At 47.6% G+C, this 24,514-nt stretch overlaps 1 protein-coding gene across 1 annotated transcript in view; it reads right to left on the bottom strand.

The window, feature by feature from the left end:
• Window positions 1-24,514, bottom strand: part of FAM186A (family with sequence similarity 186 member A) — a 98,444-nt gene that overhangs the window by 20,048 nt on the left and 53,882 nt on the right. Inside the window, exons 4-8 of the mRNA XM_054718608.1 lie at window positions 4,817-7,381; window positions 4,086-4,744; window positions 3,396-3,611; window positions 2,640-3,179; window positions 1,187-1,732 (exon numbers count right to left, since the gene is read on the bottom strand). Of these exons, the coding sequence (XP_054574583.1) occupies window positions 1,187-1,732; window positions 2,640-3,179; window positions 3,396-3,611; window positions 4,086-4,744; window positions 4,817-7,381 (4,526 nt within the window). The remainder of the gene's footprint in view (window positions 1-1,186; window positions 1,733-2,639; window positions 3,180-3,395; window positions 3,612-4,085; window positions 4,745-4,816; window positions 7,382-24,514) is intronic.

Below are 24,514 nucleotides of genomic sequence, written 5' to 3'. Positions count from 1 at the left end.
TTCTCTGTGCCTGGGCCTGCTGAGGGGTGACAGTGATGCCCTGTGCCTGTGCCTGCTGAGGGGTGACAGTGATTCTCTGTGCCTGGGCCTGCTGAGGGGTGACAGTGATTCTCTGTGCCTGTGCCTGTGCCTGCTGAGGGGAGACAGTGATGCCCTGTGCCTGTGCCTGTGCTTGTTCCTGTGCCTGCTGAGGGGTCACAGTGATTCCCTGTGCATGTGCCTGGACTTGCTGAGGGGTGAGAGTGACACCCAGTGCCTGGGCCTGCCTAGGAGTGACAGTGATTCCCTGTGCCTGGGCTTGATTAGGGATGACAGTGATGTTTTGTGCCTGGGCCTGATGAGGGGGGACAGTGATGTCCTGTGCCTGGGCCTGCTGAGAGGTCACAGTGATGCCCTGTTCCCGGGCCTGCTGAGGGTTGACAGTGATGCCCTGGGTCTGGACCTGGGCCTGTTCAGGGGTGAGAATTATGCCCAGTGCCTGGGCCTGCCTAGGAGTGACAATGATTCCCTGTGCCTGTGCCTGTTCAGGGGTGAGAGTGATGCCCAGTTCCTGGGCCTGCTGAGGGGTGACAGTGAGTCCCTGTGACTGTGCCTGCTCAGGGGTGAGAGTCATGTCCTGTGCCTGGGCCTGCCTAGGAGTGACAGTGATTCCCTGGGCCTGTTCAGGGGTGAGAGCGATGCCCTGTGTCTGTGCCTGCTGAGGGGTGACAGTGATGCCCTGTGCCTGGGCCTGTTCAGGGGTGAGAGCGATGCCCTGTGTCTGGGTCTGCTGAGGGGTGACAGTGATTCCCTGTGCCTGGGCCTGTTGAGGGGTGAGAGTGATGCCCTGTGCCTGTGCCTGCCTAGGAGTGACAATGATTCCCTGTGCCTGTGCCTGTTCAGGGGTGAGAGTGATGCCCAGTGCCTGAGCTTGCTGAGGGGTGAGTGTGATTCCCTGTGCCTGGGCTTGATTAGGGGTGACAGTGATCCCCTGTGCCTGTGCCTGCTCAGGGGTGAGAGTCATGTCCTGTGCCTGGGCCTGCCTAGGAGTGACAGTGATTCCCTGGGCCTGTTCAGGGGTGAGAGTGATTCCCTGTGCCTGGGCCTGTTCAGGGGTGAGAGTGATGCCCTGTGCCTGGGCCTGTTCAGGGGTGACAGTGATGCCCAGTGCCTGGGCCTGTTCAGAGGTGAGAGTGACACCCAGTACCTGTGCCTGCTGAGGGGTGACAGTGATGCCCTGTCCCTGGGCCTGTTCAGGGGTGATAGTGATGCCCAGTGCCTGGGCCTGCTGAGGGGGGACAGTGATTCCCTGTGCCTGGGCTTGATGAGGGGTGACAGTGATGCCCTGTCCCTGGGCCTGTTCAGGGGTGATAGTGATGCCCTGTGCCTGGGCCTGTTGAGGGGTGACAGTGATTCCCAGTGCCTGTGCCTGCTGAGGGGTGACAGTGATGCCCTGTCCCTGGGCCTGTTCAGGGGTGAGAGTGATGCCCAGTGCCTGGGCCTGCTGAGGGGGGACAGTGATTCCCTGTGCCTGGGCCTGATGAGGGGTGACAGTGATGCCCTGTCCCTGGGCCTGTTCAGGGGTGATAGTGATGCCCAGTGCCTGGGCCTGCTGAGGGGTGACAGTGATTCCCTGTGCCTGGGCCTGCTGAGGGGTGACAGTGATGCCCTGTGCCTGGGCCTGCTGAGGGGTGAGTGTGATTCCCTGTGCCTGGGCCTGCTGAGGGGTGACAGTGATTCCCTGTGCCTGGGCCTGCTGAGGGGTGACCAGTGATGCCCTGGGCCTGGGCCTGGGCCTGTTCAGAGTTGAAAGTGATGCCCAGTGCCTGGGCCTGCTGAGGGGTGAGTGTGATTCCCTGTTCCCGGGCCTGTTCAGGTGTGACAGTGAGTCCCTGTGCCTGGGCCTGTTCAGGTGTGACAGTGATTCCCTGTTCCCGGGCCTGCTGAGGGGTGACAGTGAGTCCCTGTCCCTGGGCCTGTTCAGGGGTGAGAGTGATGCCCAGTGCCTGGGCCTGCTGAGGGGTGAGTGTGATTCCCTGTGCCTGGGCTTGATTAGGGGTGACAGTGATTCCCTGTTCCCGGGCCTGCTGAGGGGTGACAGTGAGTCCCTGTGCCTGGGCCTGTTCAGGGATTAGAGTGATGCCTTGTGCCAGGGCCTGCCTAGGGGTGACAGTTATTTCCTGTGCCTGTGCCTGTTCATGGGTGCCAGTGATGCCCAGTGCCTGGGCCTGTTCAGGGGTGACAGTGAGTCCCTGTGCCCGGGCCTGCCGAGGGGTAAGTATAATGCCCAGTGCCTGGGCCTGCTGAGGGGTGATAGTGATGCGCTGTGCCCGGGACTTCTGAGGGGTGAAAGTGATGCCCAGTGCCTGGGCCTGCTGATGGGTGAGAGAGATTCTGTGTGCCCGGGCCTGCTGATGAGTGACAGTGATGCCCAGTGCGTGGGCCTGCTCAGGGGTGAAAATGATGCCCAGTGCCTGGGCCTGCTGAGGGGTGACAGTGATGCCCTGTGCCCAGGACTTCTGAGGGTTGAGAGTGATGCCCAGTGCCTGGGCCTGCTGAGGGGTGAGTGTGATTCCCTGTGCCCGGGCCTTCTGAGGAGTGACAGTGAGTCCCTGTGCCCGGGCCTGCTGAGGGGTAACAGTGATTCCCTGTGTCTGTGCCTGCTGAGGGGTGACTATGATGCCCAGTGCCTGGGCCTGCTCAGGGGTGAGTGTGATGCCCAGTGCCTGGGCCTGCTGATGGGTGAGAGTGATTCCCTGGGCCTGGGCTTCCTGAGGGGTGAGTGTGATACCTAGTGCCTGGGCCTGCTGAGGAGTGAGAGTAATGCCCTGTGCATGGGCCTGCTGAGGGGTGACAGTGATGCCCAGTGCCTGGGCCTCCTGAGGGGTAAGACTTATGCCCTGTGCCAGGGCCTGATGAGGAGTGAGAGTGATACCCAGTGCCTGAGCCTCTTGAGGGGTGAGAGTGAGTCCCTGTGCCCAGGTCTTCTGGGGGGTGAGATTGATCCCCAGTCCCTGGGCCTGCTGAGGGGTGAGTGTGATGCCCAGTGCCTGGGCCTGCTTATGGGTGAGAGTGATTCCCTGTGCCTGGGCCTGCTGAGGGGTAAGTGTAATGCTCAGTGCCTGGGCCTGCTGAGGGGTGAGAGTCATGCCCTGGGCCTCAGCCTGCTGAGGGGTGAGTATGAAGCCCAATTCCTGGGCCTGCTGAGGGGTGAGACTGATGCCCTGTGCCAGGGCCTGCTGAGGGGTGAGTGTGATGCCCAGTGCCTCAGCTTGCTGAGGGGTGAGAGTGATGCCCTTTGCCCCGGCCTTCTGAGGAGTGAGATTGATCCCCAGTACCTGGGCCTGCTGAGGGGTAAGTGTGATGCCCAATGCCTGGGCCTGCTGATGGGTGAGAGTGATGCCATGGGCCTGGACCTGCTCAGAGGTGAGTGTGATGCCCAGGGCCTGGGCCTGCTGAGGAGTGAGAGTTATGCCCTGGGCCGGGGCCTGCTGAGGGGTAAGTGTGATGCCCAGTTCCCGGGCCTGCTGAGGGGTGAGAGTGATGCCCTGTGCCAGGGCCTGCTGAGGGGTGAGTGTGATGCCCATTGCCTGGGCCTGCTGAGGTGTGAGTGTGATTCCCTGTGCCTGTGCCTCCTCAGGGGTGCGATGGAACCCCAGTTCCTTGGCTTGCTCAGGAATGACAGTTACCCGCTGTGTTTCAGCCTGCTGAGGGGTGACAATGGCTCCCAGGCCCCTGTCCTGCTGAGGAATAAGACTTATCCCCTGTGCTTGGGCTTGGAGCTGCTGAGATCTAAGAGTGATGCTCAGGGCCTGGGCTTCCTCAGGGGTGACAATGAACCCCAGTCTCTGGGCCTGCTCAGGAGTGAGACTTATCCCTTCGGCCTGGGCTTGCTGATGTGTGAAAGTGATGCCTAGTGCCTGGGCCTGTGCAGGGGAGAGAGTGATGCCCTGGGCCTGGGCCTGGGCCTGGGCCTGGGCCTGCTGAGGGGTGAGAGTGATGCCCAGTGCCTGGGCCTGGGCCTGCTGAGGGGTGAGAGTGATGCCTAGTGCCTGGGCCTGTGCAGGGGAGAGAGTGATGCCCTGGGCCTGGGCCTGGGCCTGGGCCTGCTGAGGGGTGAGAGTGATGCCCTGGGCCTGGGCCTGCTGAGGGGTGAGAGTGATGCCTAGTGCCTGGGCCTGTGCAGGGGAGAGAGTGATGCCCTGGGCCTGGGCCTGCTGAGGGGTGAGAGTGATGCCCAGTGCCTGGGCCTGCTCAGGAGAGAGAGTGATGCCCTGGGCCTGGGCCTGCTGAGGGGTGAGAGTGATGCCCAGTGCCTGGGCCTGGGCCTGCTGAGGGGTGAGAGTGATGCCCAGTGCCTGGGCCTGCTCAGGAGAGAGAGTGATGCCCTGGGCCTGGGCCTGCTGAGGGGTGAGAGTGATGCCCAGTGCCTGGGCCTGGGCCTGCTGAGGGGTGAGAGTGATGCCCAGTGCCTGGGCCTGGGCCTGCTGAGGGGTGAGAGTGATGCCCAGTGCCTGGGCCTGCTGAGGGGAGAGAGTGATGCCCAGTGCCTGGGCCTGCTGAGGGGTGAGAGTGATGCCCAGTGCCTGGGCCTGCTCAGGAGAGAGAGTGATGCCCAGTGCCTGGGCCTGGGCCTGCTGAGGGGTGAGAGTGATGCCCAGTGCCTGGGCCTGCTCAGGAGAGAGAGTGATGCCCTGGGCCTGGGCCTGCTCAGGAGAGAGAGTGATGCCCTGGGCCTGGGCCTGCTGAGGGGTGAGAGTGATGCCCAGTGCCTGGGCCTGCTCAGGAGGGAGAGTGAAGTCCTGGGCCTGGGCCTCCTTATAAATGACAGCCATGGACTTTGTAGGAGACTGTCCAGGAATAGGCAAGGGCCCAGGTGAGGAAAACTGTGTCGAGGTGGGAGGAATGACTGGTTCAGAGTGCTTTTCATCAGCAAAATTCATATGGAACTCTTTTCTTTTGTGTAACTGGAATGCATCTTTCCATGTGTTCTTCCACCTGGGAGACAATGTTATTGAAGCGTGACTTAACATATTTTCTAGTTCAGGTTTTTCCTCCTTAGTCTTCGTCTGCTCCTTTGCTTTTTTATGCCACTGACTTTCATCGTCCTCCCCCTTTCTCTTTTGCTTCTGCTTCTCTTCTTCTTCCTTCCAGCTGCTTTCCAGCTCCATATGTTTCACTTCCTTCTGAATCTGCTCCATCTGCTTCTCCCAGGACACTCTTTTCTCTTTCACTTTTTGCCTCCATGCTTCCAGGTGCTGCTGCTTTTGCTTCTGCTGTTCTTCCTCTCCCATTCCCTTTTGCTTCTCATCTTGCTCAGTCTGCTTTTGCATCCTCTGTTTTTGAAGGAACTTCCACACTTCTTCCTGCCATTGATTCTGCTTCTGTTCCTCTTGCTTTCCCTCCTTCATCTGGAGCCATGTATTTTTCTTTTCCAAATCCTTACTTATCCTCTCATAGCTCATCTTCCAGAGATTCCTTTCTTCTTCCAACTGCTGGTGTTTAAGATTCATATCAAAACTTTCTCCTTGAACCTCTTGCAAATATTCCTCCTGCCTCTGTTTTTCCTTCTCCTTGTGGTCTTTCCCTGCTATTGCGACTACTGGAGCATCTATTTCCTTTTCTATTTCAGTCAAGATCTCTTGTGTTAAATTTTGTATTACTGGGTCCATGCTCTCAGATGAGAGTAAGGAGCTAATTTCAGACTTTGCACTAACTGGCCTCTGTAAATCTAGCCCTGGCATAAATGAGACTCTTTTTTGTTTCACTTGTTTCTCTCTCATTTGTCCTGCTTTTTTAATGTCTTTGTATTTTCTCAAGATTTTTGCCACAGCTCCAGCCACATTTTGGAAGTATTCTTCCATTTTTGCCTTTATGATTCCTAATTTTTCAACTTCTGCTTTTTTTAATAATAACTCTTCTTCTGGCACAGTCTTTTTATCCAAAGGAGTTCCCGTGTTATCAATTTTCTCTTTTAAGAAAGACATTATGGCATTATGAAATTCATCTAGATTATCCTGTTCACTTTTGCCATCTGGACTTCCTAGAGCTGTAGTAGATTCTGAAGTCTCTTTAATTATCTTAGATTGTGATTTAGCAAGTTCATGAGACTTGACCTTCTTGGTAGAGACTGACGTATCCTTCTCTTCAGGTTTTCCTTCTTTGCTTGTGGTAATTTCTGAAGAGATTTGATGTTCCTTTCCTTTTATTTTTACTTTCTCGGAGGATTTATCAAGTTGGATTGACCCAGATGACTCTGCTTGGAAACTCATACGATGTTTGCTCTCTTTGTCCATTAACTCAGTGGTGGATTTCTTTTTACGCCCTGAAGTAACTTGGCTTTTCTCAATTATATACGCAGGTTTGTGCTTCCTGAGTCGTTCCCACTTACTAGTTCCACTTTTGCCACCTTGGCTCTTCCTGTCAGTAGAAGGGAAATTTGAAAGAACACGTTGACTTTTTGATTCAATGAATGACTTTGACTTGTCTATAGAAAGGGGTTGCATTTCTTGGCTCGTCTTTTGCTCTGCTTGTAGCTCTAAGTCATCCACTTTGGTCTCCGAGACTATTTGTTTACTTGTCTGATTAGTCAGATTTGATCTAGAGGTCTCAAGCTCATATGGGCCTTTTGTGATCTTCCTTTTCTGTGATTGATACTCATCAGTCCAACCTTTCTGATAGATGTCACCTTTCTTCAGTGATATCTTATCTTCAGTGATATCTTTGGAAGGTATTTTTGGGGGCTTTTCAGGTAAAGGGGATTGCTGTTCAATTAAATCTACAGTCATTTCAACTTGGGCTGCATGTGAAATTGCTGAGTCCCACTTGAACACGGAGCCTTGGGTCCCCTTACTTTGGGCCCTCCCCATACTATTTTCATATTCTTTGGTCAAAATATTGTCCACACTCTCTTCTTCATCAGTCAGGCTAAAGCCCATGGATGATTGTGGAGAAAACTCAGGTAACACTTTCAAGGTTGATGTGGGCGATGCTCTGAATTTAATAAGCTGCTCACATTTTTCTTCTGCATATTGAAGTTTCTGCTGAAGCATTTCATTTTCTTCACTGAGCTCTTGTATTACCTGCAGGGAGATCTCTTTTTCACTTGCCTCACTTATATACATATCAGGATGGAGGTTAATAACTTTTACTTCATTATTTAGTGAAGTCAACGCTTTAGAAAGGTTTGCTATTGTTGATGCTATATAGTTAATAGCATTGTTTTCCAATTTATTGAACATTGTAGTATCTATGAGTTCCTGTAGCATGCCTTGGATTTCTGAAACCTTTGTATTTGTTGCAAATTCATCACCGATCATCTGATATGCTGTTAAAGCATGGGCTGTTGCAGGTCGCTTTAAAACTCTTTCTTTCCAAGATTTCCATAGAGTTCTTCTAGATGCTAGAAGAAGAAAAACCAAAAACACAAATGATGAGACTGTATTTCTTCTTTTGTGTTGTGTCCTATGGTTAAGCCTAAGGAAGTTAGAATAATTAACAGATAGCTGAAGGAAACAACTATGATGATAATTGCTCATCAAATACAGCATATCAATAAAGATATGGAAATTAGAAAAACCAAGTGGAAAAAAATAGAGCTGAATATTATAATAACTAAAATGAAAAGTTAGCTAAGAGGGCTCAAAGTAGATTTGAACTAACAGAAGAAAATAACCAGAAAACTTGATGCTAGATTAGTAAAAGTTGTCTACTCTGAGGAACAGGGGGGAAAAAAGAAGAAAGATAAATGAACAAAGCCCCAGAGACAAGTGGCACACCATTAAGCATACTGATGTACAAATAATAGAAAGCCCAAAAGAGGAGATAAGTACATAAAAATTATTTGAAGAAGTGCCCTGGCCAGTGTGGCTCAGTTGATTGAGCACTGAGAGGTTACCGGTTGGATTCCTGGTCAAGGCACATGCGCAGGTTTTGGGCTCGATACTTAGTAGGGGGCATTCAGGAGGCAGCTGATATGTTTCTCTCTCATCGATGTTTTTCTCTATCCCTCTCCCTTCCTCTTTCTCAATAAAAACATATTTTTTTAAAAAGTATTTGTATAAGCATAACCAATAGACAGACACCAGGGGAGTGAGGGCATGAGTGGGGGGTAGGGTGATAAGGACACATATGTAATACCTTAATCAATAAAGAAAAATAAATTTTAAAAAAGTGTTTGAAGAAGTAATGGCCAAATCATCCAAATATATATACACTAGAGGCCCGGTGCACGAAATTCGTGCACTGGGGAGGGTGTCCCTCAGCCCAGCTTGCACCCTCTCTAATATGGGACCCCTCGGGGGATGTCCAACTGCAGGTTTAGGCCCGATTCCTGTGGAATCGGGCCTAATCCTGCAGTTGGACATCCCTCTCACAATCCGGGACCGCTGGCTCCTAACCGCTCACCTACCTGCCTGATTGCCCCCTAACTGCTTCCTTGCTGGCCTGATTGACCCCTAACTGCTCCTCTGCAGGCCTGATTGCCCCCAAATACCCTCCCCTGCTGGCCTGATCACCCCCAAGGCTTTTATTAGTATAGATATGACCCTGCACAGAAAATTTTACTAACCCTGCTTTACAATAAGGGCTTGACGATTGAATCATTAGGACCAGACACCAAGATTTCCTTTCTTTGAATAGTGGAGGGAATACTTATCTTGTCTTTAAGTTGCCCGGAAATTAAAATGAGATAATGACTTAGAAAAGTATAAAAGCACCATATAAAGACAACTGTCTTTTTAATGAAGTGGCAAAATGAAAAACACTTTTTATTCTCCCCTTCCTTCCTTTACAGCTTTTATTTAAACTTTGAAATTTATAAAAATTTCACTCCAATTTTCATTTCTTTACATTCAACATTATTTTGTATTGGTTTCAGGTTTTATATTAGTTACAGAATAGTGGTTAGACAATCATATACTTTACAAAGTGTTCCCCAATATTTCTAGTACCCACCTGGCATCATACTATCATTACAACACTACTGACTATATTCCCTATTTAAGTGACAATGGGTTTACAGGTTCCTTTCAGTCTTTGTTTTGTGTTTTTTGTCCTTCCTTTTCTTTCTCACTTCTTCCCTCATTTTCTTTATATAGTATCTCAATTGGCCATCAAAGCTCAGTGAAGGCACTGGGACATGCTTCATCCATTTTACAGACCAGGAAACTGAGGCCAATTCCAGTTGGCAGTGGAACTTGACTCAGCACACAGGAAGCCCTCAGAGCCATGCTCTTTGCGCTTCCTAAGGGGCAGCGGCCCAGCAAACAGAACAAACCTTCCAGTCAGGCTTCCAAGCCTCTTTCTCAAGCACCTCTTCATTGCGGATGCTCCACATTCTTTCCTCTCCTCCCATTCTTTACTGCCCCCCCTTCTCCGAAGCAGGTGGAAGGCTTCCCACTCACTGCCTAGGCATGCTCTGCTATGGGGCAGGGTGTAGCGAGCTTGCTTTTGGGTCAAGGCAGGAGCAGTAGTCACTGCCTCTGAAGTGTGAAGGCTGCCTGAGTGAGGCCCATTAGCACTGGGAGCTTCTCTGAATCATGTCAGTCAGTCCAGTACCCTGCAGTGCAGCACCCCTTCACTGAGGTGGCTCCACCCCTCAACCCCCACCTCAGGGGTGAGGGTCCTTGCCCCTCTGCCAGGAGTCCTTCCATGCCCCTTGATCCCTGGCTGGGCCCACCCATGTCTTGGGGGCACTGCAGAACCTCTGTCTCTCTGCAGATGAGACAGATCCCTGCCCTAGGTCTCTGCAAAGCTATGAATCTGTGGTCAGAGGCCTGGTCTGGGTCTCAGCAACCACATGCCTGCATTGTTCACAGGGACCCTGAGAGGGGCTGGCGAGTCCTGCCACGCCCCCCCCCCCCAGGTTGGTGATCTCCCCGGGGACCCCCGGGAGCGGCTGGCTGGGCCCAGCCACGCCCCCCCAGGATGGCGATCGCCCCCGGGAGCACCTGCCTGGGCCCGGCCATGCCCCCCCAGGGTGGCGATCGCCCCCGGGACCCCCGGGAGCGCCTGTCTCGGCCCGGCCACGCCCTCCCAGGGTGGCAATCGCCCCCGGAACCCCCGGGAGCGCCTGGCTGGGCCCAGCCACGCCCCCCCAGGATGGCGATCGCCCCCGGGACCCTCGGAACTAAGAGGATTGGGTGCCGCCATCTTGGTCTTCTCAACGGCCGGATAGGCCACCCGGAGTCCCGCCCCCAGCCTCTCGCAGGTCCAATCATGGGCATAGTGGAGGTGCGGTCAATTTGCATGTTTCTCTATTATAAGGTAGGATACTAGTGGCCTGGTGCACGAAATTCGTGCACGGGGTGCGGGGGTCCCTCAGCCCAGCATGCACCCTCTCCAATCTTGGACCCTTTGGGATGTCCAACTGCCAGTTTAGGCCCAATCTAAACTGGCAGTCGAACATCCCTCTCACAATCTGGGACCACTGGACCCTCAGCTGGGTAGTCTCTGGGCTGAACAGCACCGCAGGCCTGTGCGTGCCTCCGCCAGTGGCCGCTTCCGTCTGGGGGCCACTCCCAGGCCAGGCAGTGCGGTGTGCCTGCTTGTGGCCTCCGGGCTGGGTGGCGCAGCATGCCTGCTCACAATCCCCTGCTGGGCAGCCTCCAGGCTGGGCGGCACGGTGTGCCTGCTTGCGACCCCTGGCTGGGCGGCCTCTAGGCTGGGCGGTGCTGTGGGCCTGCATGCGCCTCCACCAGTGGCCGCTTCCATCTGGGGCCACTCCCAGGCCATGCCTGACTGGTCGTGACTATTACGCACCTGACCAGTCATGACTGTTACAGCGTCCGGGCTAATTAGTACATCCCTCTATTATTATATAGGATATATTTGGAATATATCCTATCTAATAAAAGAGTAATATGCAAATTAACCATCACTCTGTGACAAAATAGCGGCACCCATAGACACAAGATGGTGGTGCCCAGTCCTCTCAGGCCCACCAAAGTCCCCCAGTCCCAGGGAGGGCTGCCACTGAGAGCAGGCAGCATGCGGCCCGGGCTGTTGGCCTGGGAGGCTCCCCTGTACCCCAGCTGGTCTGCTCCCAGCCATGACCCCCCCCCACGTGATCTACTCCCAGCTGCGACCCGGGCAGTGGCCTGGGAGAAGGTGCACACCACCAGCGTGATCTGCTCCCAGCCGCGACCCTGGCAGTGGCCTGGGAGAAGGCGCACACCCCCAGCACGATCTGCTCCCAGCCGTGACCAGGGCAGTGGCCTGGGAGGCTGCGCGCACCTCCCCGCCCCACCCCCACCCCCGCACGATCTGCTTCTAGCCAGGACCTGGGCAGTGGCCTGGGAAGAAGGCACGCATGTACACACACACACACACACACACACACACACACACACCCCTGATCTGCTCCCAGCTGCGACCCTGGCAGTGGCCTGGGAGAAGGCGCACACCCCCTGCGCGATCTGCTCCCAGCCGTGACCCGGGCAGTGACCTGGGAGAAGGCGCACACCCCCAGGCATGATCTTCTCCCAGCTGCGACCAGGGCAGTGGCCTGGGAGGCTGCACACACCTCCCCCCCTGCCCATCCCCGCAAGATCTGCTCCTAGCCAGGACCTGGGCAGTGGCCTGGGAGAAGGCACGCGCGTGCACACACACACATACACACACCCCTGATCTGCTCCCAGCCATGACCCGGGCAGTGGCCTGGGAGGCCTCGAGCACCTCCCCCCAGCCACCCTCCAGCACGATCTGCTCCCAGCCAGGACCTGGGCCTGGGCTGTGGGCCTGGGAGGTGCCAGCACTGCCTATCCCCCTCCCACCCAGTGATCAGCTCCCATCCGCGGGTGGGGGTGGGAGGGTTGTAGGCTTGGGAGGCAGCCTGGGGTGTCAGCCTCCAAAGGGCCTGCACCCACATAGAGTGATCCCCCCCACACACACTTATAGCCTTGGAAATTCCCTTGCCCCCAGCCCAAGTGATTGGAGATTGAGAGGGGCAGGGGTATCTGGGTGATGCTGCCCAGCAAACCTCTCCCATTGGGTAAAAACTTCTGACCATGTTAGGTAGGTAAATGGGTTTTGTTTAAAATCTTTAGAAACTGCAAAGGAAATGTCTGAGGTAGGGTTTCACATCAAAAGTAACTTCCAACTAATTTCTGAAGGCAAACGGAGACATTGCAGTTACATTACTGGAGAGTACCCCGACGTCCGGAGATTGGCTCAGCAAGGGCAGTGGTGGGTGCTCCCCACCCTGGTTCCTCAGAACCTTGGGCAGGGCTTGAGCCCACCCAGGAAGGCATTTTCCCCTACAGTTTTCACCAAGGCAGGAGGTTTTGTAGACATGAATAAGAAGTGCCCACGCACCAGTCTGAAGATTCCACGGCAGAAATGACAAACAAACCCGGAAAAGAGCAAAACCAGAAACACCACCGATCACAACATAGATCATCTTTTTCTTCAGATGACAGTGTGTTACCCCTTCTTCGTCTTCTGGAAGCAAGACAGATTCAAGTACTGACAATTCTACCAACAGAAAAATTAAGAGAAAGAGAGGTCAGAACAGGAATAAAAAGAGAAAAGAAAGGACAAAAGATGCAACATCAAGAAAAAGAAAAAGAAGGAAAAAGGGAAGAAATAACCACATGATATCACCTTTCCAAGGTCTCATGAAATTCCTGTATAAGGAGTTTATTTTATGACACTGTTAGTTTGGGTTTACATTTTTACTGGTTTGTCAAGACATGGCAGGTACACTGTCCAATATGTTAAAGAAAAAAAACCTATCTAATAAAGAGGGAATATGCAGGGGAGGGCATTTGGGAGTGACCGGACTGTCAGGGGAGGGCAGTTGGGAACGATCAGGCTGGCAGGGGAACAATTAGGTGTCGATTAGGCTGGCAGGGGAGTGGTTAGGGGGTGATCAGGCTGGCAGGCGAGCAGTTGGGAGCCAGCAGTCCAGGATTGTGAAAGGGATGTCTGGACCCCCGAGGGGTCCCAGATTGGAGAGGGTGCAGGTTGAGCTGAGGGACACCCCCCACCAGTGCACAAATTTTGTGCACCGGGCCTCTAGTATATATATATTTTAGAGATCTAGTTTCAGAGGGAAAGTTTCTCTTCTTAATATCTTTCTATTGATTTCATAAAGAGGAAGAAAGGTATGGGAACATCAATGATGAGAGAAAATCATTGATTGGCTGCCTCCTACCCACCCCTCACTGGGGACTGAACCCATAACTTGTGCATGTGCCTTGACTGGGAATTGAACTGTGACCTCCTGATTCATGGGTTGACACTCAACCATTGAGCCATACCAGCTGGGCAAATTATCCAAATTTTTATGAAAAACATTAATTTACACATTCAAAAAACTCACCAAATTTTAAGTGGACAAACACAAAATAATCTATATTAATAAAAGGGTAATATGCCAATTAGACCAGATGTCTTCCGGACATCATTCCAGACGTCGTTCCTGACAAAGCTGGGGCCCAGTTCTGGGTGCCTGCAGCCAGCCAGAGGGAGGGAAGCCTGGCTCCCGAGTGTGGGGGCCAAGGCAGAGGTGGTTAGGGGTGATCAGGCAGGCAGGCAAGTGGTTAGGGGTGTACAGGCAGGCAAAGGGAGTTAGGGGCAATCAGGCAGGCAGAAGAGTGGTTAGGGGCGATCAGGCAGGTAGGCAGAATGGTTAGGGATGATCAGGCAGGCAGGCAGGAGAGCATTTAGGAGCCAGCGGTCCCGGATTGTGAGAAGGATGTCTGACTGCTGGTTTAGGCCCAATCCGCAGGGATCCCTGCAGGACCAGGCCTAAACCAGCAATTGTACATCCCCCGAGGGGTCCCAGATTGTAAGAGGGTGCAGGCCGGGCTGAGGGACCCCCCTCCATGCACAAATTTCATGCACTGGGCCTCTAGTAAATAGATAAAATGGGGGGAAAGGTGGTTATAGAAAAAAATTAAAATAAACAAGATAAAATAAAGACACAAAAATATAGAAAAATGACTCATCACAATCAAAAGAGACTAATCAAGTACAGGAGAACTATAGCTCACTCTTTTATCAGAAAAAAATGGAGGCCAGAAGGCAGTGGGATGGTATATTTAAAGTGCTGAAAGAATCATACTGCTAACCAAGAATTCTATACCCAGCAAAACTATTCAAAAGTGAAGTAAGCCTAGCCAGCATGGCTCAGTGGTTGAGCACTAACCTATGAATCAGGAGGTCATGGTTCAATTCCCAGTCCAGTTCCTTGTCAGGGCACATGCCCAGATTGCAGGCTCAATCCCCAGTGTGGGTTGTGCAGGAGGCAGCCAATCAATGATTCCTTTTCATCATTGATGTTTCTCTTTCTCTCTCTCCCCTCTCTCTTCCTCTCTGAAATCAATAAAAATATATCTTTTTTAAAAAGTGAAGGTAAGCCTGGCTGGTATGGCTCAGTGGTTGAGCATCGACCTATGAACCAAGAGTCACTGGTTCAATTCCTGGTCAGGGCATATGCCTGGGTTTGGGCTCAATCCCCAGTAGGGGGTGTGCAGGAGGCAGCCAGTCTCTATTTCTCTACCTTCCTCTCTCTCTAAAAATCAAAACATTTTTAAAATATATTTATTTCAGAGAGGATTGGAGAGGAGAGAGAGAGAGAGAGAGAGAGAGAGAGAGAGAGAGAAACATCAATGATGAGAGAGAATCATTGATTGGCTACCTCTTGCATGCCCCAAACTGGAGATCAAGCCCGCAATGTGGATATGTGCCCTGACCAGGAATAGAACAATGACCTCCTGGTTCATAGTTCAATGCTCAAGCACTGAGCCATGCCAGCCAAACACTAAAAACATATTTTTAAAATGAAGGTAAGACATCCGTTCTCCAGAATAACACTCTTCCCAAAGTAGCCTGCATTTACAACTCTTATAACCATTTTTATTGTACTTGTTTTTAAACACTTCTCTAAATGCATTACAGAATATCTATAACATTGATTCACTGAAATAACATTCTTTTTAAAATAGCACACATATAGAGAAACCAAGATGGCGGCATAGGGTAAATACCTAATTGTTGCCTACCACAACAATTTTGAAACTACTACTGGAAAACAGAGCAGACATCATCCAGAACCACTGGAAAGCTGGCTGAGCGGATGCTCTACAACTAGAATAAAAGAGAAAGGGACGCTGAGCTTCGGGAGCTGTGGAGGTGCCGAGATCTGTGAGCGCAGAGAGGGTGGGTGGCTGAATACACGACTGGCTTGCTCGAGGGGCGCAGAGAGGGCGGGTACCATATGTGCAGCTGGCTTTCTCATTGGGGGAAAACAAAGCCTCCCTATTACACTGATATCCAGCGCCGGTCGGGGAGAGACCGGCCTGTCTGGCAGCAGGCAAAACTCGAGAGCAGCCTTCTCTCAGAGGGGCGCAGCCATTGTAGCGGGATACGGAAAACAAGGCCCTCTTAGGGCAGGGCTGACAGGAAATCAAAGCTTGTCTGCCCCAACCTGAGACCCCGCCCCATCCAAACCAAGCACAGAAGCCCTCCCAGTGGCTAGCTTTCTCGTTCAGGAGAAAAACAAAACCTCCCGACTGCACTGATATCCAGCTCTGGTCAGGGAGTAGCCGGCCTGTTTGGCAACAGGCGAAACTCAAGAGCAGCCTTCTCAGAGGTGCGCGCAGCCATCACTGCAGGACATTAGGGCCGGGCTGACGGGAAACCAGAGCTTGTCTGCACCACCCTGAGACTCCGCCCCATCCAAGCTGAGCACAGAAGCCCTCCCAGTGGAGACACTGCTGATACTCACAGCCAATTAGCTTGGAGATCAACTCCCCCCAGTGATAACAACAACAAGCAAGGCTTAACTACAACAAGACTGCACATACAGCCCACAAAGGGGTGCACCAAGAGGATCCACCACAGGTAACTGGGGAGGCTGAGCTACTGGGCTCTGCTAAGACACCTAACACACAAAGCAACTCCATCAACTCAGGGAAGCAGCTAAAATGCAGAGACAAAGAGGCAGGCCACAATTAAAGGAAATTGAGGAAAGCAAAAGACTGGATATAGAGTTCAAAACCAAGGTTATAAGGTTTTTCAAGAATTTCCTAGAAACCACTGATAAATTTAGTGAGAACCTCGAGGACATGAAAAGGGATCAACTAGAAATAAAGCATACACTGACTGAAATAAAAAATATTATACAGAGACCTAAAAGCAGACTAGAGGATTGCAAGAATCAAGTCAAAGATTTGGAATACCAAGAAGCAAAAAACACTCCTCTGAAAAAGCAAAAAGAAAAAAGAATACAAAAAGTTGAAGATAGTGTAAGAAGCCTCTGGGACAACTTCAAGTGTACCAACATAAGAATTATGGGGGTCCCAGAAGAAGAGAGAGAGCAAGATACTGAAAACCTTGAAGAAATGGTGACAGAAAACTTCCCCCACCTGATGAAAGAAATAGACTTACAAGTCCAGGAAGCACACAGAACCCCAAACAAAAGGAATCCAAAGAGGACCACACCAAGACACATCATAATTAAAATTCCAAGAGCAAAAGACAAAGAGAATATTAAAAGCATCAAGAGAAAAACAGTTAGTTACCTATAAGGGAGCACCCATACGATTGTCAGCTGATTTCTCAACAGAAACTATGCAGGCCAGATGGGAATGGAAAGAAATATTCAAAGTGATGAATTGCAAGAACCTACAACCAAGATTACTCTACCCAGCAAAGCTATCATTCAGAATTGAAGGCCAGATAAAGAGCTTCACAGATAAGAAAAAGCTAAAGGAGTTCATCACCGCCAAACCAGAATTATATGAAATGCTGAAAGGTATTCTTTAAGAAGAGGAAGAAGAAGATAAAGATAAAAATTATGAACAACAAATAGGTAACTATCAACAAGTGAATCTAAAAACCAAGGGAATAAAAAATATGATGAACAGTACTAACTTGTGAATATAATAGAATCAGGGGCATAGAAAGGGAGTGGACTGACAATTCTCGGGAGAAAAGGGGAGTAGAGGGTGTGGGAAGAGACTGAACAAAAAGCGTACACCTATGGAGGAGGACACTGGGGGGGGGTAAGGGAAGAGGGTGGGGTAGGAACCTGGTGGAGGGGAGCTATGTGGGGAAAAAAGAGAAACAATTGTAATAATATGAACAATAAAGATTTACTTTTTAAAAAAGAAAATAAAAAAACAAAAAATAAAAAATAAATAAAATAGCACACATATATAACTCTTATAAAAATATAAAGGTAAAAAATAAGATATACAGATGGCAAGTAAGTATATGAAAAGATGTTCAATATCATCTGTCATTAGACAATTGCAAATTACAACAATGAGATACTGTCATACACCCATTAAAATAGCACAACCCAAAATACTGATAATTCCAAATGTTGACAAGGATATGGGTCAACAGGAACTCTTGCTTATTACTGGTGGGAATAAAAAATGGTATAATACTTGTAAGGCAGTTTGGCAGTTTTTCACAAAGTTACTTACAAAGTAATGTGTCTAAATGATCCAGTAATCATGCTCCGATAATTTACCCAATAAATTTGAAAACTTATGAACACACACACACACACACACACACACACACACACACACACCAAATACTTGCATGAGAATGTTATAATTTTATTCATATATATAATTGATTTCAGAGAAGGAGAGAGAGATAGAAACATCAATGATGAGAGGGAATCATTGATTGGCTGCCTCCTGCATGTCCCACATTGGGGATTGAGCCTGCAACCAAGGCCATATGCCCTGACTTGAACCATGGCCTCCTGGTTCATAAGTTCATGTTCAACCACTGAGCCATGCAGGCCGAGCAACAACTTTATTCTTAAACACAAAAATCTAGAAGCAACCAAGATGTCCTTCAATAGGTGAATAAACAAGCTGTGGTACATCTATACAATGGAACATTATTCAGCAATAAAAATAAATAAGTTATTAAGCCACAAAAATATATGGAGGAACTTTATTTTTTCTTTATTTTTTTATGGAGGAACTTTATTTTTTTATTTATTTATTTTTTAAAAATATATTTTATTGATTTTTCACAGAGAGGAAGTGAGAGGGATAGAGAGTTAGAAACATGGATGAGAGAGAAACATCCATCAGCTGCCTCTTGCACACCCCCTACTGGGGATGTGCTTGCAACCAAGGTACATGCCCTTGACCGGAATCGAACCTGGGACCTTTCAGTCCGCAGGCCGATGCTCTATCCACTGAGCCAAACCGGTTTCGGCTATGGAGGAACTTTAAATGTGTATTGCTTAGTGATAGAAACCAGTCTGAAAAAGCTACATACTGCATGATTCTAACCATATGACATTCTTGAAAAACATTTTTAAAAATCAGTGATTGCTGCCTGGCTAGTGTTGCTCAGTGGTTGAGCATCGACCCATGAACCAGGAAGTCACAGTTTGATTCCCAGTCAGGGTACATACCTGGGATGCTGGCTCAATCCCCAGGGTGGGGTGTACAGGAGTCAGCCAATCAATTGATTTTGCTATCTCTCCCGCTTCCTTCCTCTCTGAAATCAATAAAAAAATATCTTTAAAAATAAAATCAGTGATTGCTTCCCACCTGGTGTTGTTCAGTGGATTGAGCATCAACCCATGCACTAAGAGGTCACTAATCCCCGGTCAGGGCATAGGCCTGGGTTGTGGGCTTAATCCCCAGTAGCAGTATGTAAGATGCAGCTGATCGATGTTTCTCTCTCATCATCGATTTTTCTCTCTCACTCCTTCTCCTTTCCTCTCTATCTAAATATCAATAAAAAATATGTTTTTAAAAATATGTTTTTATAAAAAACATATAAAGAGCTTGAGGAGAGAAGGGAAAGATGAATAGGTGAAACACAGATTTTTTAGGGTGAAGAAACTATCCTGAATGATACTGTAATGATGGATACATGACAATATACATTTGTCAAACCCCATAGAACTCTAAATAATATATGCAAATTTTTTAAATGGCCATTTAGGAGATCATGAAGTCCCAGGAAGGAATACAGACTGTGATAGGAAAATCTAACTGTATTAGAAGTGTATGACACAACCTTACTGAAAGGGATGGGGGGGAAGGTGCTGACCTAAGTAACTGGACATGAACCTGTAAGTATGAAGACAAAAAGAGCTGCACTTAAGTATTGTACTCTAATTGGTAAGTTGTTTCCTGTGGGGGTAGGAGTTAATAATCTTATAGTGCTATACCAGTATACTAGAATTCAACAAGTAAATGGATGGCAGATAATGGGAGCAGGTTTCTCATTGTTTGAGTGGAGATTTACAGATAAGCAAGGAGAGGGGGCTACAATAGCCTATGTGAAAATGGATTAGAGTTAGAGACATCAGTAAGAACTCCCATTTAGCTTAATGTAGTTACAGATGATTATATAAGTAAACAATTATAGATATGTGTATATTTGTGGCTTTGCATACACATGTGGGTGTTTTTGTGTGCATGTCAGATAAGAGGGCCAAACAGAAATGACACCCAGTAGTAATGAGCACATCTAGCAGCCAAACATTGGTTTTTAATAAGATTCTCTAATAAAAGGAACCAGAACTCTTGGAGACATGGGAAATTCAAGGACTGGGGTAGGAAATATTCAGGATGAACCTGAGTTATCTTGTAGTGCCAGAAAATAAGAAACTACTAAAAAAAGAAAAATTATATTGCTGTGGATATGTCAAAGGGGCACAGGAACCAACTGAAAGGGGTCCCAATGCTATTAGGTAGAGCTGCTATGTCTCCTAGAATTGGTAGAGTGACCTTGTGTAGTAGGTGTCCTGTAGGGCCCAGTGGCTCAGCCTCCCCAGGCACCTGAGCTGGACCCTCTAGGTGCACCACTGTGTGGGCCGTGTGCACAGTCTTCTTATAGTTGAGCTTTGACTGCTGTTGGCATCACAACTCCTGGCAGGAGTTGACCTCCAGGACAATTGGCGTTTAGGACCATCAGTGATTACAGTGGAAGAGCTACTGTGCAAGAGACATTCCTATGGAGCAAGACTTGCTTCCGTAGGGCTTTGATGCTCACTGAGTCTGGCCCTTAAGTGTGTCGCTTGTGGATGTGTAGAGAGTTGCAATCTGGTATGGTCTGAAGCTGTCCACCGGATGCACTGGCTCTGGGGCCTCCTAAAAGGTGCAAAGTCATCTAGTGCCTGGGGCCACCCAGCAGGAGCTACGGAGAGATCTGCAGATAGCTGCTACTTGTATTGGGCTTGAAAGTGCTCAGGCAAGGCACAGCTGTGAAGCAAGGCAGGCTGGTGCTAGTGCCAGGTCTTTGGCCTCTTATTGATAGGTTTGGGGCATGCTGATGCCAGCTGCTTCTTATTTGAGAGAGTTTAGGAGAGTCTGAAGCCTGAGCCAGGACAGGCCATTCATATGGAAAAGCCACTGCAAATGGCTTGGGTGGTTCTGTAAGTTGGATGGGGTGGGGTCTCAGAGAATCACTAGGGGAGCAAACAGTGTGGGCCACACTGATGGAAACTCAGATATGGCTTCCAGTCATCTCTGTGATGGGGGAAGTCTCAGCACAGGAAAAATGACTCCTTGCAAGCATCTCTGTCTGTGAGAAAGATGCCCCTGAACTCCTGCCCCAATGTCAAACAATTCAATTCCTCCCTCTATGTCCCTGGATTCCCCAAAGCTGCTGTCAAGAGCTTGAGTTCATGGGAAGCAGGACCATGTAGGTTGGTGCACTGGCCCTTTAAGAGGAACTGCCTGAGTCTCCAGCAGTCTCTGTGTCACTCAGCCACAATCCACACTGGTTTTTATTGCCGGAAGTTTCAGGGGCTTTTATTCCCAGCTCTGGAACCCTGGGCTAGGGGCCTGGTGTGGGGCTGATACAGACCCCTTGCTCCTCATGGAGGCCTCTGCAGCCAAGATATCCTTCCCAATTAAAAGAATGTGTCATGGGGGTGTTAGACCTGCATATTCTATGCTTCTGCCCCTTCTATCAGTCTCAATGTGCTTTCTTTACTTATATAATTGTAAAACTTCCACTCAGACCGATTTCAGGCAGTTCTGAATGATGGTTGTTCTTTATTTTAGTTGTAATTTTGATGTGTTTTGCAGACGCTTTTTAGTTTTTGTTTGTTTGTTTGTTTGTTTGTTTCCTTTTGTTTCCCTTGCTTAAAGAGATATATTGGCAAAAATATTGCTACAAGATTTGTCTGAGATTTTACTGCCTATGTTTCCTTCTAGGATTTTTATGGTTTCCTGACTTACATTTAAGCCTTTTACCCATTTTGAGTTTTTCTATTTTCATTCTTTTGTATGTACCAGTCCGATTTTTGCAACACCATTTATTAAAGAGACTGTTTTTACTCCACTGTTTGCTCTTGCCTCCTTTATCAAATATTAATTGATCATAAGGTGTGCCAGTACCAAACTGTTTTTATTTCTGGGCTGTCTGTTCTATTTCATTGATCTATATGCCTGTTCTTGTGCCAGTACCAAACTGTTTTTATTTCAAAAGATTTGTAGTATAGTTTGATATTCCGTATTGTGATACTCCAGCTTTGTTCTTCTTTCTCAAGATTGCTGAGGTTATGCTGTATCTTTTTAGGTTGCATATAAACTTTTGGAAAATTTGTTATATGTCTGTGACATATGCCACTGGTATTTTAATAGGAATCGTGTTGAATCTTATAGAGTGCTTTGGGAAGTATGAACATTTTAATGATGTTAATTCTTCTAATCCATGAACATGCTATATATTTCCAATTATTTGTATCTTCCTTTATTTAATTCTTCCATGTCCTATAGTTTTCCAAGTAGAGGTCTTTTACCTCCTTGGTTAAGTTTATTGCTAGGTTATTTATTTATTTACTTACTTATATTGTTGTTGTTATTGTTGTTGTTGCAGTGTTAAATAGGATTGTTAGTTTCTCTTTCTGAGAGTTTCTTACTGGTGTATAAAAATGCTACCAATTTCTGGATATTAATTTTGTATCCTGCTACTTTGTAAAATTCACTTAATAAATCTAGTAGGTTTTTGGTGAAGTCTTTAGGAGTAGGTTTCTGTGTACAATATCCTGTCATCTGCAAATGACAGTTTTACTTCCTCCTTTCCAATTTGGATGCCTTTTATTTCTTCTTGTCTGATTGCTGTGACTAGCACTTCCAGTACTATGTTGAATAAGAATGGTGGAAGTGGCCCAGCTAGTGTAGTGAAAGTGGACATCCCTGTCTTGTTTCTGACTTTAAAGTAAACATTTTCAGTTTTTGTTGATTGAGTATGATGTTGGCTGTAAGTTTTTCAGATGTAGTTTTATTATGTTGGGGTATGATCCCTCTATTCCCACTTTGCTAAGAGTCTTTATAATATATGGGTGCTGGATTTTATAAAATCCTTTTTCTGTGTCTATTGATATGACCATGTGGTTTTTATCCTCATTTTGTTTATATATCACATTTATTGATATGCAAATATTGTGCCAACCTTGTATCCCCAGAATAAATCCCATTTGATTATGGTGTATGATCTTTTTTTTTTTTGTAATATATTTTACTGATTTTTTACAGAGAGGAAGAGCGAGGGACAGAGAGTTAGAAACATCGATGATAGAGAAACATCGATCAGCTGCCTCTTGCACAACCCCCACTGGGGATGTGCCCGCAACCAAGGTACATGCCCTTGACCGGAATTGAACCTGGGACCCTTCAGTCCGCAGGCCGACGCTCTATCCACTGAGCCAAATCGGTTTCAGCTGATCTTTTTAATGTATTGCTAGATTTGATTTGTTAATATTTTGTTGAGGATTTTAGCATCTATGTTCATTAGGGATATTGGCCCATGATTTTCTTTCTTTGTAGTGTCTTTATCTGGTTTTGGAATTAGGATAATGCTGGTAAAAAGAGCTTGGAAGTGTTCCCTCTTAAATTTTTTGGGATAGATTGAGTTGGATAGGTGATGGTAAAATTTGACTGAATCCATCTGGTCCAGGACTTTTGTTTACTGGGTGTCCTTTTTATTGTTATTATTACTGCTCAATTTCATTAGTTGTTATTGGTTTATTCAGGTTTTCTGATTCCTCTGATTGAGTTTTGGAAGATTGTATGTTTCCAGGAATTTCTGTTTTGCCCAGTTTGTCCATTTTGTTGGCATATAGTTGTTCACAGTATTTTTTTTTACAATACTTTATATTTCTGTGGTGGCAGTTGTTACTTTGTCTATTTTATTTCTGATTTTATTTATTTGAGTTCTCTCTTTTTGTTTTTTGATGAGTCTGGCTAAAGGTTCATCAATTTTGTTTATCTCTTCGAAGAACCAACTCTTGGTTTCATTGATGTTTTGTTTTTGTTTTATAAATAATTCTTTATTATTGAAAGTATTACATATGTACCCTTCCCCCATTCATCCCCTCCTGCCCGCCCCAGGCCTTTAACACTCTATTGTCTGCGTCCATGAGTTATGCATATACGCATACAAGGTCTTTGGTTGATTACCTTCCACCCACCCACACTCCCCTGCCTTCCCTCTGAGACTTAGCACTCTGTTCCATGCTTCTATGTCTCTGGGTCCACTCCATTCATCAGTTTATTTTGTTACATAGATTCCACATATAAGTGAGATCATGTGATACTGTCTTTCTCTGACTGACTTATTTCACTTAGTATGATACTCTTCAGGTCCCTCCATGCTATCTCAAAGGGTGAGAGATTCTTCTTTTCTACCGCTGCATAGGACTTCCAGTACTATGTTGAATAAGAGTGGTGAAATAGACATCCCTGTCTGGTTCCTGTTCTTAGGGGAAATGATTTTAGTTTTTGCCCATGAGTATGATGTTCGCTGTAGGTTTGTCATATGTGGCCTTTATCATGTTGAGATATGCTCCCTCTCTTCCCACTTTGCTGAGAGTTTTTATCAAAAATGAGTGTTGGATTTTGTTGAATGCTTTTTCTGTGTCTACTGATATGATCATGTGAATTTTTCTTTCAATTTGTTTATGTGATGTATCACGTTTATTGAATTGTGAATATTGTACCAGCCTTATATCCCTGGAATAAATGTCACTTGGTTATAGTGTATGATCTTTTTAATATAGTGCTGAATCCAATTTGCTAATATTTTGTTGAGGATTTTAGCATCTGTATTCAATAGGGATATTGGCTTGTAATTCTCTTTCTTTGTAGTGTCCTTATCTGGTTTTGAAATTAGGATAATGCTGGCCTCTTTAAAAGAGCTTGGAAGTGTTTCTTCCTCTTGGATTTTTGGAATAGTTTGAGGAGTATAGGTGTTAGTTCTTCTTTGAATGTTTAGTAAAACTTCCCTGTGAAGCTGTCTGGACCCAGGCTTTTGTTTGCTGTGATTTTTTTTTTTAATTACTGTTCCTATTTCATGAGTTGTTATTGGCCTATTCAGGTTTTCTGATTCTTCCTGATTCATTTTTGGGAGATTGTATTTTTCTAGGAATTTTTCCATTTCATCCACATTGTCTAGTTTGTTGGCATATAATTGTCCATAGTATTTTCTTGCAATTCTTTGTATTTCTATGGTGTCAGTGGTTACTTCTCCACTTTTGTTTCTGATTTTATTTATTTGTGTACTCTCTCTTTATTTCTTGATGAGT

The sequence above is a fragment of the Eptesicus fuscus genome, chromosome 7 (assembly GCF_027574615.1).
Source record: "Eptesicus fuscus isolate TK198812 chromosome 7, DD_ASM_mEF_20220401, whole genome shotgun sequence".
Lineage (NCBI taxonomy): Eukaryota > Metazoa > Chordata > Mammalia > Chiroptera > Vespertilionidae > Eptesicus > Eptesicus fuscus.
This window is presented reverse-complemented; position numbering and strand designations above follow the sequence as displayed.